General features: G+C 42.5%; 2 protein-coding genes across 5 annotated transcripts in view; one reads left to right on the top strand and one right to left on the bottom strand.

Moving 5' to 3' along the window:
- Positions 1–1,713: 1,713 nt before the first annotated feature.
- LOC120300543 lies at positions 1,714–5,564 on the bottom strand. Of its 4 annotated transcripts, XR_005554685.1 has the most exons (4): positions 3,682–5,564; positions 2,969–3,340; positions 2,692–2,836; positions 1,714–2,460 (listed from the first exon to the last, which is right to left on the bottom strand). XR_005554685.1 is itself a non-coding variant. In XM_039326723.1 (3 exons), exons 1-3 carry the CDS (start codon positions 3,899–3,901, stop codon positions 2,342–2,344), a joined length of 711 nt encoding a protein of 236 aa, XP_039182657.1. In that variant the 5' UTR covers positions 3,902–5,564; the 3' UTR covers positions 1,714–2,341. The 4 variants fall into 4 exon arrangements, 1 of the variants encoding a protein (XP_039182657.1); XR_005554684.1 differs by having other exon boundaries at positions 2,584–3,340; XR_005554683.1 differs by having other exon boundaries at positions 2,692–3,340.
- Positions 5,565–5,815: 251 nt separating this feature from the next.
- Positions 5,816–16,167, top strand: part of EFNB2 (ephrin B2) — a 53,110-nt gene continuing 42,758 nt past the window's right edge. Inside the window, exon 1 of the mRNA XM_039326732.1 lies at positions 5,816–6,642. Within this exon, the coding sequence (XP_039182666.1) occupies positions 6,515–6,642 (128 nt within the window). The 5' untranslated portion in view covers positions 5,816–6,514. The remainder of the gene's footprint in view (positions 6,643–16,167) is intronic.

The raw sequence follows: 16,167 nt of genomic DNA, 5'->3' as shown, positions 1-16,167 counted from the left end.
TATTATAAATAAATGCTAAGTTGTAAAATAAAATGGATACCTGTTAAAAAAGGGAGCAAGAACTGGAAATAGTAATAGTAATGAACAAAACTTCACAACAGCGGCTCTCTCTGTGTATACACATAAACACATACATTATACACACATACAAATGCTGCTGTTGTGAAAGTTTTCCAGTTCTGGCTCCCTTTTTTAACAAGTATCCATTTTATTTTACAACTTTTTTATTTTCTACAACTACGTCGGTCTTAATTGTAGGAAACGATCCTGAACTGATTGGGAATTTAATCACTTTTGCTAATAAGCACTCGTATGCTGCTCAGCATAAAAGCTTTAATTCAGCACAAATATTTTAACGGAAATCACCTGTTAGCAATGCCCCAAATAAAATATATGGAAAATAAATTAATACATCTTGATCAAACTGCAACAAAAAGCTTAGACGTCCCCAATTCTTCCTATAGTTCCTTAAGATACTCCATAAGAACAGCCTCGGTAAGCCTGCCGAAGTATAACTGGTGTTTCCAGCTATACTGCAAAAGCAGCAGTGAAGAAACGGGGCCAACAGGCTGAACTTGAGGTATAACTGGTGCTCAGGTGTGATTCATTCAGAATTATGTTTTGTAACTGGCTGTCTAATAAAACCATATCTTCATAGACAAGGAGAAGTTCCATTCTGTGATTAATATTCTTCACTAAGTGTACATAACAAGCATGCTGCTTGTTTCTAAAGCTTTCCTGCTACCAGGAAAGATGGTGTTGATTTAATTTTCAATTAGGTTGCCGAATCTCTGAAACTAAGTCATTCTGATTCCCATTTTTATTGCAGATTCACTAGATCTCTTATATTTTCTTCCATATACAAGGGGACAACTTCAGTTTTGCACTAAAGCAAACTGTTCAGAATTTACCCACATCTCATCCTGTTTATACATGTAACAAAAATTTCTAATTTTGGTTTTGCTGCTAGGCCCAAAATGTCAAATTTGGAAAATGTAACATTTTTATTACTCGATTTAGACTCTTTTTTGTTTAATATGGTGTCAACTGCCGATTTTTTTTTTCTAAAAATGCTGAGCATATGGAACAGGCTGTCTAACTAGAAGAGGAAAGGGTTACAGTTACCAGTTTCTGGTGTGGCATCCTGAGTCATTCCAATTTGAAGTATTGCTGCCTGTGAAGCTTTTGCCCCAACCAACTAAATTTCCTGGAAGGACATTGTCAGGACAGTCACTTTATGGGAAAGAGAGAGAAAAAGAAGCGGCTTTTGTCCAGAAGATTATTTTTGTGAGGTTTCTGCCACTGACCTTCGCTTTATTTCCTTCCTTGCATGTGACTATTCTCAGCAGCTGAGGAAATGGTGACAAAGCTTCAAGTTCAATTTGGAAGGCTTTTTCTTGTGCCTTGCTTGAACTAAAGTCAAGAGGAATAATTCTTTAGTTGGGGTTTAACTCCATGCTTTTAAGTTCATCCTGACAAAACTGAAACTGTCTGATGAAAAGATGGAATTCTTTGCATCTCTGGAGCCAGTCCAAATGCAACTTGATTCCTAGAGTAATTCCATTTTAGGTTTGGCCAAGACTTTCTGGTTAAGAGCCCAGTGCCAGCAAGAATTCCTGGAAGCAAGATCCTGGGGACAATCCCTTGGAAGTCAAACCAAATCATCCCAGTCTGCAACCCAAGGCCTGTTTACTTATCCAGACACAAATGGTCTTATTGTCACCAAGGCAGAGATTTTATTTCCAATTTAAACCACAAGAGACTTTCAAAGATCCAGAAGATTGAATATATCCAAATGGGGAGGGGGAAACACCCCCACTCCCCAAAACGGTGCTTTTCCCTTAGGACAAGACCTTCCTCTCTCCTTAAAAGGGAGACCTGCCCTAAGCTAATTGCCCTTTGTTCCCAGAGGGAGTAGTTTTGCAAAAGAAAAAGCTGGTTGCCGCTCACAAGTCAATTTGTTCAAACCGTCTTCCTCTTTTTATACTCCTCAATCCGGCTGGATCTCGTCAGACCTTTTTTGTTGTACCGTAAAAACCTTGGCGAGGTAGACGAGCTTTAGAGAGAGCGCACGAAGCTTCCCCAACCTAGAAATTAAAGTCCAAAGTTGGAGGCTTCGCGCCTCTCCGTTTCGCTGCTGCTCCTTTGTCGGTTCTCTTCCTCTGCCCCCCCCCCCCCACGCAGGCCTCGCGTGGCGGGCTCGATCCCTTCGCTCGCTTCTAGGCTAGAGAAATCAGAGCAATTGTTGCCAGTAGCCCAGGCCTCCTTATCCCGAAGCGGATGGAGAATCAATCACCCGTTCTCGGTCTAGGCAGCCGCAGCGGTAGGCCCCTCTCGCTTCCTACCGCCAGGACAGAGCTTTAGGCAATCCTCGCCGTCGCCCATTTCTTTGGCAATAAGCCCTAGTGATGAGCCAGACTTGGTCCTGCAAAAATCTGCTCGGGGGATTGTGGTCAGGACCTTAAAAAAAAATAAAAAATAAATCAGTTGCTTAGGGCTACTAGAGTGGGGCTGTACAAATCCGAACGATCCCCCCCAACCCTTTCCCCCACCCCAGGAAGAAAAGGTTAGAGATGCCTGTACGTTTCTGCTGCCATCTAGTGGTCGACCGGATTTTTGGCAGCCCAGATCCGGTAACTCTAATCTTCCGTTTCCCGCGTTTCTGATCGAGGCGCCTTGAAATGCGCAAACCTTAAGAGTTCATTTGTGCTGTCGCTGAGGAAGGGAGGGGGGACGTCCGAAAAAGAAGTGAAGTGGCCAAGGAAGTGATTCCGTCCTTCTCAAGCTTTCGCTCACACGCCATTCAGCAACCAGGCCCCGGCAGCCGCACCCAGATCTATTCAAAGGAAGATTTAGCGAAAGCGCTCCGAAATCGTGAAAGAAGAGAGTCCGTAGTTTGGGAAGACCAGCCCCATCCACCCCTCCGTTTTTAAAATGCTTCTCCTAGGTATCTTCTAGGGCGCCCTACCTGGGAACGTCGGGCCGTCCCTTGCTGCAACTATCGAGGACTTCGGCCTGGGCTCCCTGAGCGGGTTGGGCCAAAAGCCGATCCTCTGCACGGTTCCTCGGGAGAAGCCACCTCGAGACGCCCAAGCAGCTGCGGAGCGACTCTTCCAAGAACCGCCACCCCCATCTAGGATCGCTGAGTACACACCTGCCCTCCCCTCCCCCACGTCCTGCCAATCCTGAGCAGAGTTCCTGGGCCTTGTCGCACCGCTGCTCCACAACGGCCAAAGGACTCCTGGAGCCACCTCGGTATCGGTTGTCCAGCTCAGCAAATTAGATCGGATCCAATAGATCGGGACAGGGGAGGAACGCCGAATTTCCAGGCACCGTCTTCCTGAATGAATAAACGTCAGAAAAAGTTGAAAATCCTTTAAAAGCATTTTTTTTTTCCAATTCTTCCAAATATTCTGGGGAAGTTCTTCTTGGGGCTAAAGTGGTTGGCTTCACTTTGTTCGTTTCCTCCCCCCGCCCCCCCCCATCCTCAAGGTGGTTATTTCCAGATGTGCTCTTCTCCCAGCTGGCGAAGCCGCTCAAGTTGAAGCCGCTCGAGGTTCTTGTAGGGCTCCAGAGGCGCCTGTCTCAGAAGGGCGACTTGCCCGACTTTCTTCTCGGATGGGGCTCCGAGCCTCTCGGACGGAGCGCCACTTCTTTTTGGAAAAGGTAACTTGGACTTACCGAAGTACAAAGCTTGTCTCCCTTCCCCACACCTTCCCGCTCTTCTGCTTCTCTTCGCATCTGGGGCTTGGTTTTGCAGCACTGAACTCCAGGGGGGCACAGAGGATCGTCCTCCCCCCGAGAAACTATTTGGGTTGGTCAGGGACATCGAATCAGTCCACTTCGAGGACGTCAATTTTGTGCGAGTGTCCCAGGAAAGAGCAGATTCCAGCCACCCCATTTCGGTGACTGCGGGAGACGGTGCCAAACCTGGAGCTGCGAAATCGGAGTCACTCGGTTTTGCAAGTGGGACTTTCACTCGGCTTTTTTTTTTTTTTTTTTTAAAAAGAATTTCCTCCTCTAAATAAACGAGTAAAAATCCCAGAAATTTAAACCCAGTTTTCTCCTGAAATTATTAATCCGCTCCGGTTGTGATGATTTCCTGGTATCATTTTGTTTAAGCGCAAAAACGCTAAGTTTTAATAATGGGAGGAGAATAAAATTCTGCGTAGATTTGACATTTATTTTCTAGCCGCTTTGTTCCCTGTGGTTAAGCCAATATTTAAAAGTGTTTTCTGCTTCTCAGTCCGAAATAATTTCTTTTTTACGTCATTGCATTTATTTTTAAATAGGTATTTTTCGAACAAAGCTTTAATGTCTAATCGTATACTTGAGGTATCACATATTCTTCTAATATCGCCGCAAAATTATTTTTATGATTATCTTTCTTGAAATCCACATCATTTTAGATAATTTCGAATTCCTACCTTTCCACTACTCAAACCTTCAATTAAAACGTTTATAATTCATAACATATGGGCTATATCTAGTTTTAGCCAGATTTTAATTTGCGCTCGTTTACTTTGGCTACCTGCCGATTAGACAGTTCAGATCGAAAGCAAGCATTTCACCCCTAATTCCTAAACGGATTCAATCTCTTAAAAAGTCCCGTTAACAACGACGATGATTTCAACAACAAAAACAACAAAACTCCAGTTTGACTTCAAGGCGAAGTTTTCCGAAGATCGCCAAAACGAAGGTAAAATAAGCAGCGGTTTTCATCGCCTCCGCTAGTGGGCGCTGTAGCTCTATGATATTACACACAGCCGGCTACAGGCTAAGAACGTAGCGATTGGTTTTTATAAAGCGAGACCTGCCGCGCTAGCGCGTCCTTTTAATTTCAGGACTCGGCTCCAAACTTTGTCGCGGGCCTCCCTTCCAATGAATTCTTGGCCCGTTTGGGCCCGGCAACCGAACCCAACCGCGCCGCCCATGAAGCCCCCAGTGACAGGGGTTGGAAGGCCGTCTGCCAAGCGACCCCACGAGCGGGCGCAAAAGAGATACAGAAGCGCTGCGCGGGAGAACTGCGCCTTCAGCTCGAAAGCCAGAATACTTTGCGCCGCTCGGCGCCCCTCTTGTAGTAAAGAATTTGGGCAAGTAGCAGGATTGCAGCGGGCGAGTTTATCGAGCCTGGCGTCGCAAGCGAGCCACAGGGCAAAGGGTTCAAATGCACCCCTCCTTCCGGCGCGCTCCTTATTGCCAGCAGTTGAGTCCGCAAGGAACTTTCCAGGGCTACGATCTGTCGTCTGTAACTCGAACCTAAAGAGTCGCGGGGTCGGCGGTCAGAGGCCACCTGCTTTTCAGGCAGGAGAAATAAGGCGAAGGCGGCCGCAAAGTTGGGGTGTTCCGAAGGACGCTCTTCCCTTTCGTGCTAGCAAGCTGGGCGGGGAACGAGAGCAGTGCGAGACGCTCCTTGCGTCCAATCCTTAAGAAACACACCTGAGCCCAGCTGGGGAGCAGCGCTGGCCTTCTCGGCCCCCAGAGCGACACCCTCGCGGAGCGGCTCGGGCTGCAGGACAGGGCGCGTTACCTGTCCCTCCCTCCCCCTCTTTTCCCCGCGCCGGCCCCGCCCCTTTCGAAGGTGGGCTCCGCTTCTGGGCGTAAGTGACAGAGGCGCCACCCAACCAGCGCAAGAGTTGCTGGAGAAGGGGGGTGGCTGGGTTTATAATGAGGAGGCAGGGCGCGGGAGCGGCGACTCGGAGCTTCACTCTCTCGTTTGGAGTCTAAGAGGAGACCGCGGCAGGAAGCCCGGCAGCCGGCAAGACGCGGTCGAGCGAGCCTTGAACCAGAGGAGCAAGAGGGCGGCGGCGGCGGGGGAGGGGAAGGGGAAGGGAAGCGGCGTCGGCGGAGAGAAAAGGCAGCGGCCGCTCTGTGTGGCCCCAGTGACGGCGGCGAATGTAAAGTCGAGGGCCGCCTGCCTGCCTGGCCTTTCGTTCCGTCTTCGCTTCCTTGCCGTGTCGTTGTCGTCGGCGGTGCGGGCGCTGGGAGCCCGCCGGGGGCATCTCTGCCTTTGCCGGGCTCGCCCCGCGGAAGAGGGGACGAAAAGCCTTTGGACGCAGGAATAAGCAGCCTCTTTTCGGCGGCCGGGAGGGCGATGGAACCCCGCGGATCTGCCGCCGGACGGCACCGGCTACCTCGCTTTCTCCGGGTGGATTTATAGAAGGGGCGAAGAAACTGCGGGCGCCGCCGGGGAATTAATTGGGCGTCCTCGCTCGGTTTTTTCCTTCGCACTGAGCCTGGTGGCCGGCGGCTGCGAGGTGGGAGCAGCTGAGCGCAGCGGCAGTAGAACTGAGCGACGGGCGGTGCTTTTCGTCGTCGTGTTCCTGGATTGCGATTCCATGCCGGCGGCCGTGCGCTCGACGACTTAAGCCAGGAGGGCGAGCTCGTTGGCTGCCCGGGATTTGCCTCTGGTTGTGGCTCCTTCGTGTGGGGGGATTGTGGACGTCCCCGCTCTCCCGGGCGCCGCGGAGTTGGCGAACCTTTGGGGCAGGACCCGCCGGCGGCGCCCCCGACCATGGTAGCGCGCCGGGAGGGATCCCCGCTCGGGAGGTGCTGCTGGGGGATCTGGGTGCTTTTGTGCCGGACGGCGCTGGCCAGCTCTCTGGTGCTGGAGCCCATCTACTGGAACTCCTCCAACTCCAAGTAAGTACCCGGGGAGGCTCGCTTCCTCCCCAGCCCCGGCGAAGGCGGGTAAGGCGAGGGCAGCCTCGCTCTCTAACGCGGCCAGGCCCTTTAGGCAGGCCGCAGCGTTGCCATCCGAGCGAGCTGCGGACTGCAAATGGGTCGCAGATCTGGCCAGCCCTCCATCGGAGAGGCCGGCGAATCGGGACTGCCGACTGGAGCAAAATGGGGAAGGAGCCGCAGTTGAGTCCTTGACCTTCCTCTCCTAGGTGGGCACTTCGGCGGCTGAGCCTCTCGAGTTGCGGGAAGGTGGGGGGGGGGCGGCTGTCTCGAAGCATCGTGCCGCGATCTTTATTTTGCCCGCTTCGCTGCATCGGTGGGAGCGACATTCCGCTGCTTTAGAAGCGAAACGCGGAGCGTCTCTTGACCGCGACCCGCATCCTGGTCTCGAGGCTTTCCTTGAAAAGAATGGAGCCCAGCGAAATGCGCTGGGTCGGAATAATTGGTTGGGCGAGGAGGGCGACAAATGACGGGCTGAGGGTCCGAAGCTTTCTGGCCATGCAGAGTGTTAGTAGCAGGCCTGGTTTGTGCGATTGGCAGAAATGTAGGTCCTTTGTGGGCAGACTTGTCATCCCTTTTCCAGGATTTCAGCCTGTTGAGGAAGGGACATGTGTGAAAGAGTGGGAAGGGATTGAAGAGACCAGCTTCAGTTTGCCCTTCTTTGTAGACCCAGGTAAAGGCTCCCAGGTTTAATCAAGGCTCATTCTAATGTTGCCAGCAGAAACCAGGCCATGATGTTGGGGAAGACGTCTGCCTAGCCAAATGTTTTCCCACTGCTAGTCTTCAGAGATCGAAGCAGAACTAAGATAATAGGCACCCCAGAAAAGGTTGGGAAAGAGTTGATGCAAAGAATTAAAAAGTAGCATGTGGTGGGAGTTTCTAACTTAAGTCTAGTGGATTTAGACATCTCCCCTCCCCCATAAAGCTTCTGGGATAAACTTCTGGAATCCAGAGAGATCAGAATTTCCTACCAAATGATATAATGATGAAGTATAATACTGTAATAACATGCTTATGTAAGGAGTTTATTCTTAGTATAAAGGGGGACAAAGAATTTGATATTTCTTCCTGCGAATAATTAAGCCTGGTTAACTTTTGCAGTCTAAGAAACCATTATTTGAGTTGAATTTCTGTGTTTTGTTTCTAAAAGAAATGTAGGGGAAATTAAATTCTCTTCTTGAGAAAACATTTTTTTTTAAAAGCCACATTAATCTCCATGATTTCTAGCAAGTGGTTTATTTGAAAATGTTTAGAGTGAGATTCGCTTCTGTGCATAACCTCCTAAACTTGCTGGGCGTGAACAGACTACACTTTTCTCTGTAAAATAATCCAGCTGGATTGGAACAGTCTTTCTCACAAGTGTGAAATAGTTTATGAGTTGGGTATACTACTTGCAGCTAAAATAAACACATTTGAATGTGTCTTCACATTCTTCACACTTTGAAGTCTAACAGAAAAAAGTTTAGTTAAGATATTATGTTCAAAAATTAAACATTTTCTGATGTCCATCACTTTTCTCCCACCCTGCTATTGATTCTGGCCATTCCCCTCTTTTCCCCAAAGTTTTTTTTTTTTTTTTTTTTGTCCAAAGCGGCCCTGATAATATAGTTAGTTAAAAATTCAGTTAAGTCTGATTAAATGAAGAATGACTCTTTTATTTTCATTAAAATGTGGAAAACTGCCCTACCCTTTGTAGGATCATTAAATGCTTCTCCTGGTTCAGTAACACTTTCTTTCCTGAGATAGATGTACACTCTCATTACTGCTAGAGAGAGATGCCAAGAGCTTATTTTAGCGTACTCTCTGTAACTTAAAAAATATTTCAATTAAACTCCGTTTAAACCAGAAAAGAAATCTGCCTCAAAGAATTGATAGAGTTTATTTGAAGTTCTTGTGCGAATGTGTGTAACTGCATGTTGAAGTGGAGAAGTTGTATATAACACTGTTAAGATTAGTCCTAGGGGGAAAAAAGCGTGTTCTCCCACCTTTAGCTGCAGTCTAGTGATTGCATTTTTCCTACAGAGGTCACTCTTCCAGTGCATAAAAGCCCACTTAGCTGTGCTGTAGTCCTTCTCCCTTCAGTTTCCAGGGTTTGCTTGCCTACGTGCTATATCTCCCTACTCCTTAAGCAAGGGTTCATTTTAGCTATCAAATGATTTACTTGACCATTTATAATAGAGGGACCTTGTCATCAAACTGATTATTCGATTTTACTAGATAGAAATATTATCAACAGCAAGTTAACTTATAATTTAATTAGCAGCACTCTCTTCACCACTTAAATGCAGCATTTTGAATAAGTAGTGCTCAGTGATAGGATTGAAATATATTGGTATTAATTATTCAGGCTTGTTCACCTTTCTGAGGTAGCATCTGTAAATGGCCTGCACTTTGGATAAATGCATTAGTAACCCTACCCGGTGTGAAATGAGTCCGATTGTCACTTTTAATCAACATATTGTATATCTGGGTGCTTTTCTGTTCTGAGCCTGAAGGGTAGCATTTTATTCCTTAAAAGAAAGGAAAGATATTTATAGAGAAATTTTTCTTTTTCTTCCCTTGTCTCCAATGACATGCTACTTAGAAGTCCCTGGATCCAATGTTGAATATAAAGTTGCAGTCATAAACACACTTTTCATGTGTTTACAGCAGAATGGGTTTTACTTCTGAGTAACCGCGCATAGAATTGCATTGTAATGCTATTTCATAGTTTAAAGACATAATTATATAATTGATATTAAGCCCTTTTAGCTCAGGGTGAAAGCTTATTATAACTTAGAAATCTGTTATCCTGAAAGTGATTCGGTAGAGACTTTGTCAAGACTGGATCCTACTAAATGGGAGGTATTGCCATAGAAGGTGAACCAGCATTTTCTCACAACCTGATTTCCCAAATTCCAGTTCTGTGATTTATTTTGGTAACCAACATATTTAACAGTGGTTAGGAAAGAAAAATAAGGAGGCTGTCAGTTGAGACTTTCATATTAATGTTCCAGCTGTGGCTTAATGCCTTTGTCATAAAAATGCCCTATGCTTTTTTTTTTAAAGTCAGTAAGGGATATCACATACGTTGTGCTTTGTTCTCAGATTTTCTTTGTAGGCGATTTCTGTGGTCTTCTCAATCATTTAGAAAACTAGATACAAAGACAAGATAAGCTCCTGTATAACTCTAGTGACAGAATGAAGAAATTTCTTCCTGCCAACAAAAATACATTGCCTTGCGTATCTTGATTTTTAAAAAAAAATCTTTGTAGCCAGTAGGGTGATTTCCCAATTACATATAAATCCCAAACTGAAGTTTTATTAGGTGAGTTTCAGAGTGAAGGGCAGACACATTTACTTATCAATGAAGTTACTTAAATTTCTCCTTTCTTGTGTAGAGAAGTTGTGTCAGCCAAACATTCTGCCAATGGTGGAACTCTTCTCTTTAACGAGATGTAATTTGACTAAGGAAAAGCAAACAAATAGCCAAACAGTATCCCGATAACCTATTACACATAAAATCTGTAGCAGTTAGCCTGAATAAACATCAGCCTGTCAGAGACTGATAAAATGGCCTACAATTGATGGGCCCATTTAAGCTGTCTCTTCAGTAGCGTAAACCAGCCTGCCTCTCATTGTTTGTTTGTGAAATTCTTATTCTTGTTTTCTCGTAGGCAAACAAATGCACATTCACAGCTGAATGAATAGCTCCTTGAACTGTGCTCTGCAATTTACTTTGGGTTAATCTTGTCGGTTTTAATACAGAGAAGAGGAAAGTGGGGGAATCATAGGGGGGAATTGTGAGTGCCTTCACATCACCATTTCTTGCATTTTGCCAGGATGATAAACTACTTGTAACCGACAGCCTTGTTTCATAAGGATACAAAAGCTATCGTAACAAGGAGAGACCATATCTTGCAATGTGTCTGGTAAACCTTCTTAATGATATTTAGAAATCCAGAGCCTTGCTTCTTAATCTTAACTATTATTGTGTCTATGAAATATAATTTATATAGGGGTACCTGGAAATCACTGCATATATGTCAGAATTATTTTCTGTGAGTTATAGATGGTGCAAATGAAACCTTTATCACTCATTGGATATTATCTCCCCAGATGTATAGGGTTTAACTGGGAACTCATAAAACTGTCTTCATAATAAAAGACCATATCTATATAAAGCCTATCTGATCTCATAGAAAGTTAATTTTATATAATGAAATTAAGTCTAATTTTCAGATTTCACTTAAAACCACATTGCCAATTTTGGTTTAAAGGAGTGTAGTTCTAGCTATGATTAAGTCCATTTGAGAAATATCCACATGCTTAAAGAGATTTACTGATTGCAAGTAGTGACCTTCAGATATTTGGACTGCAATTCCCATAAGACTGAGTCATGTTGGCTGATAGTATTGGAGTGGCAGTCCAATATCTTCCGAAGGACAAAAGATGCAATGAGTAACTCAAGCTTTAAAAAAAAAAAAGATCATGCTTACTATAGCAACAGGCTATATTTGTCATTCATTTTTTTTGCGTACATATACATTGTCATTGCCATTTATATACATGATCAGTTGGAAACATAGTATGTGTACATACACAAATACACCCATATACACACACAATCCCAAAGCTTCTTACCTGTAAACTTTCTGAAGTGAAGCAACTCCTACTTCAGTTTTTTTTTAATTTAGCATATGGCATCTTAATTCAGTAATTGCTTTAGACAATGCAGTGACTGAGAGTCAAGTTGACTTAGGAAGTTTTCCCCTCTTTATATGTTTCTCCTTCCATGCTCATGATTTTTAATGGGGAAAATGTAACCCAAAAGAAATTCATTTAGGTGGCAGTATATTGTACCGTGTAAGGAGTTTATTAAACCTTCCTTCCTTCCTTCCTTCCTTCCTTCCTTCCTTCCTTCCTTCCTTCCTTCCTTCCTCCCTCCCTCCCTCCCTCCCTCCCTCCCTCCCTCCCTCAGTCTGGTTCTAAGATAAAAATATTCTTATCAAAACTTTTTTCTTCTGAATCTGGTATTTTTTTTTGAAGTAAACAAAAATGTTTTTCTACCAATGAGCATCATTCTATGTAGTCTCTGACTTTTCTATGTAGGTCTTGCTTAAGGGGACTTATCTAATTAAAGTATTTTGATTAAAACCGAAGGGTTTGGGTATTGAGGCATGGGTCTAAGACCATATCCTAGCTTCCCTGCCTCTGTCTGAATTTGGTTAGTGTAAAGTAGGCAGGAAGGGTGATGGCTAGGGACTATGTCAGAACTGCTTGGGAATAAAACAAAAAAAAAGCGCAGATCCATTGTTTTTCTCTGTAGGCAAAGTATACAAAGAAGTACTGCTATTCAGCCCTTCAGCCATGATAGAAAATGTAAACCCCTGACATCGCTCTCCTTGTTTAACTTGTTTAATTCTCATTTTGAATTCAGTAGTATAGTAGCCGTGTGAACTCTGAAGATTTCTTTGATAATCCATTTTGTAGTTCCGAATCAAAAACAAAATGAAAAGGTCGGACACAATTTGCTTTTATTTTTAGGCAAATCAACCCCGCTCCTAGTTAATAAGGGGATTACAACCCAGACTAGGCCCTTACAGATGTAATGTAAATCAAGGGCAGAGTATAAAGAAAGTGATCCCTTTTGATTGAAGTATGGTAAAAAGGCATAGAGAAACTAGCAGCGGTAATCTGATTGTATGGCAATAAAACCACCATTTTCTGTCTTTCAGATAAAAAATAATGTAGTAAATCCATGCCGCTCATAAGATGTAAAGGCAGATAAAGGGGGATACCATGGCAACATATAGATTAGCTTGATGTTGGAAATGACATGTCGGTGAAAGGGATGTAGAAACTAAGGACCTTGCTTCAGGGCTGCAAGGTATTATGTGAGAATTGCAAAAAAAAAAAAGAAAGAAAAACTTGGGAGGGGGGGTGGATTAGGAAGTATAAAGGCCTTCTTATGGCCAGACTGGATGAGCAGCAGAGAAAGGCTGCTCAGTTCTTGTTCATTGGTGGTGCCTAATATGGTAAAGGTGGATTTCATTTACTGCCTTTTTTATTGCTGAGATTTGGATTGATTAAAACTTTGTAACCCTGGAATGGTTCAAATGCACTTTTTTCCTTTTTAATTCCAGCTTTAGAAATGATATATCTTCTGTAGGATTAGCAGACTTCACATATATTTACTTAATCTGTTTGGGATTCAAGTAGGGGCATGCTGGCAAGGAACAGAAAGTAGGAGATGGGTACAGTGGAGGTTATCTGATTATTATTATTTTTTAAGAGAAAGCTTTTAGTTATCTTTCTGGCAGTGTTCTCAGTCTTGCACAGGAGAAGCAAAAGTAAATATTCTGTTTTGTGCCCTCCATTCTTAGAAATGAGAGAAGTTCAATTAAAAACCTTTATAGTCATGTGATATAAACTAAATGGCTAAATTTATATGAAGCTCCCGTGAAACTTTTTATATTTATGATTAAAAAATGAAAGTCTGTAAATCACATGCAAGAAAAGGGAATGTTTTAATAGAACAAAGCATGGATTAAGAGATCATAGAAGGCTTGTTGCAATCTGTCCATTTTGTATTTTAAGTTCTGGCATATTTGGAGAAGGCTGACTGGTTAAAATTTACTGAATCAACATCTTTTCCTGTGTAAAACATTTTTGAAACTTTTTTGGCCCATTACTCTTTTCCCAAATCTAACTAGTCAAATTATCCCAAGCTGATATGTATTAATGAGCATTGAGAATTTTGTAGTATTTCCCCATAACCTTCAGAAATTTATAGCAAAAGATCCCTTTAGGCTGCAGATAATATACAAAGCTCAGGGGAGGCCCTCCACTGCTTTAAAGGCTGGTCACATCCAAGCACCTTACATTCTGCATTTGACAATGATTGCTAATGGGCTATTCAACTAAAGTATTTGCTTGTTCACAGCGAACAGGGCATGATAAATGTCCAGCAAGCTTGCAGCCTCCTTCAGCCTTTCAAATGCAGACTGGTGCATATTTATGGAAGGCAAATGACAAAAGAAGCAGCTGAATTACTATGGCCTTATGCTTTCTGTTGGAACAAGGGTTAAAGTGATTAAAGAAATAATGCAAAAGCCTATGTCATTTGTTTGCTAACCATTATCCAACGTTTAGCTTTCGAACCTACCTGTCATGTCTCATTTCTGAAATGTTGCAGATAATGCTATGTACATTGTGATACATCAAGAAGAAGCAATTATTTATAGTGTTTCTCTATGCAGAGGTTGTCAAGTATGTTTCTGCACGATGTTCGTTCTAGAAATCATCCATACATGTACATCTTAACATTGCTCTTACTTATACATCTTTGTTCTGATGAGAACTTACATTGTATTGAAGTTTGCAGCTGGAGGACTGTATTATCTCTTTCCAAGGAATTTTCACAATGCAGTGAAGAAGCCTTACCCAAAGATAAGTTGTGCTGATTTCTTTCTTGAAGCACACACTAAGGCAGGTGGTAAATGCAAGGAATAACTTCTTGTGTAGAGGTCAAACTCTTTCTTATGATATTGAATATTATTGTGATTGTGTTTTATTCATATAAACTCATATCTTGATTTACCTTCTGAAGTTAGTAGAAATCTTGTTCATTTAGATTAAAAGAAATCCAACTTTTCACAGCTATGACTTGTACTGTATATAATTTATTTGTAATTTTAGAAGTTATATCTTAACTTGTACATATGGTGGGATTTCTCCATGGCTAAAGTCTGGGATAGATTTGGCAGGGAGATAGTGATTTCTTGAAATGCATTCCCTGAGCTTTCTCCATTGAGAATAGATTTGGTCCGAATTTATACTACTATTCTACAATCCAAATATTTTTGGATAAATTGGATCTGAACTATTACGTATCCCTGTAAGTGTTGCCCTGTTTGATAGTTAAGGCCAAAGAAAGTTCAAAGTCCAGTCCAATAAGTGGCAAAAGATTAACATGGGTGGGATTGAATTGATGCACTATCTGCTATCTTATATGGTAAGTTCCTACATTAGGTATGCTATATGTGTATATAGCATGTGTATATGTGTGTTATGTATGTGTATGGGTAGATATATACTTTCTTTTCAGAGCAGGCAAGAATTTCAATTTTAATGTGGGCCAGTGTGCTCACAGTAAAAAATGATAATAAAGGTTATCTTATTTTGATTCCAATGAAACTAATCATGTGAAAGAGTCCCTTTCCCCCTCCCTCCTCTGATTGATGATCTTTCTAGAACACCAGAGCTCTGCAGGATTTAGCCAAATATCTTTTTAGCTCAAAATTCTGTTCTTGCAGTGGCCAGCCAAGTGTCTGTGGGAGTTCTAACAGTTTAAAAGAAAGGTGTTTTGACAAATCCACTGAAAAAGTCTTCTACAATTGATATGGGAATCTGTTAGGGACTACATCATGGCATTTCACTTTTGGAGCACTCTGCTTTAGATTTTTTTGAAATTAACTTTTGTAGATGTACATACATAGTTGCTTTGCCTGAAGTGTGAAAGCATGTTATCTACTCCATAAAAAGATTCACCATTGTTAATACATTATTTTATAATTTTCCAAAAGATATGTAGTTGGTGCTTAGGTCTATTTTCATTAAAATATTTGGAACATTTTTTTAAAAAAAAGTTGGATCCAAAATAGCCAATCTTACCCAATCATTTTCTGTCTTTTAGATACTGTAGACAATTCAGATAATTACAGAAGTCATAGGAGAAAATGCAACAGTTTATTTGCATTATAAAACAATATACAAATAAATGACATAAATCATGTATATGTCTTCATTGTTTGGTTCATAAAGCCTCACAGAAAGAATGAACCGTAAAGATTGACTCTTCTGAATGCTTATAAAATACTTGATTAAAGCAGAAGCAACAGACAAGCATAAGCCAATTTTTACATTATTTAGAATCTTTCAGTGAGTAACATCTTGCTGTTTCTCACTGGAATAATAAAAATCCTGTGGAAAACTTGGCTTGGAATGAAATAGCTAACTAATTTTAATGCTTATAATTTTCATATTCTGAATTGTAGCAAATATTGATAGAATATCAATTTTATGTATGTTCCTTATGAGCTAGAAAGATGGCCAACTATATAAATATGACAAATAAAATCATCCACCATTTTATGGAAATTCTGTCAGACTCTAGCCATTGTATACACTGCATGTTACAGATAAAAGTGTATTTTGGCACTTTTTAAATAACAGAGATCCAGCAAAATCTCAAGCATGAAAAATGAGGCAAGTGAGTCCTATGGCTCTGGGACTATTGTAATGCCATTATCATTTTAGATGAGATTATGCATACTGCTTTTGACTTTCCTATCACTTTTCCCCAATACTGATTTGAGCCAGTTATTCCACTTCCTCCAGCAGCACATTCTTTTTTAATTATGAAAAATGGCAGGAACATTATTGAGCAAAAAGGAAAGAAAAAAGGAAAAAAAGAAAAATTTGGGAGAGGCAGGTCTGCCATAT

The sequence above is a fragment of the Crotalus tigris genome, unplaced genomic scaffold (assembly GCF_016545835.1).
Source record: "Crotalus tigris isolate CLP2741 ecotype Arizona unplaced genomic scaffold, ASM1654583v1 scf7180000024343.1644824, whole genome shotgun sequence".
NCBI classification, from domain to species: domain Eukaryota; kingdom Metazoa; phylum Chordata; class Lepidosauria; order Squamata; family Viperidae; genus Crotalus; species Crotalus tigris.
The sequence above is the reverse complement of the archived record's forward strand: the minus strand, read 5'-3'. Positions and strand labels throughout refer to the sequence as shown.

Excerpts from the sequence above, each read along its gene's own strand:
- LOC120300543 (XM_039326723.1), bottom strand. The coding sequence starts at position 3,901 with ATGGGGTGGCTGGAATCTGCTCTTTCCTGGGACACTCGCACAAAATTG. Across the intron at positions 3,341-3,681 it reads GAGACAAGCTTTGTACTTCG|GAAGACGGTGCCTGGAAATT; the intron begins GTAAGTCCAAGT and ends TTATTCATTCAG. Across the intron at positions 2,461-2,968 it reads GGACGGCCCGACGTTCCCAG|GTCCTGACCACAATCCCCCG; the intron begins GTAGGGCGCCCT and ends TTTTTTTTTAAG.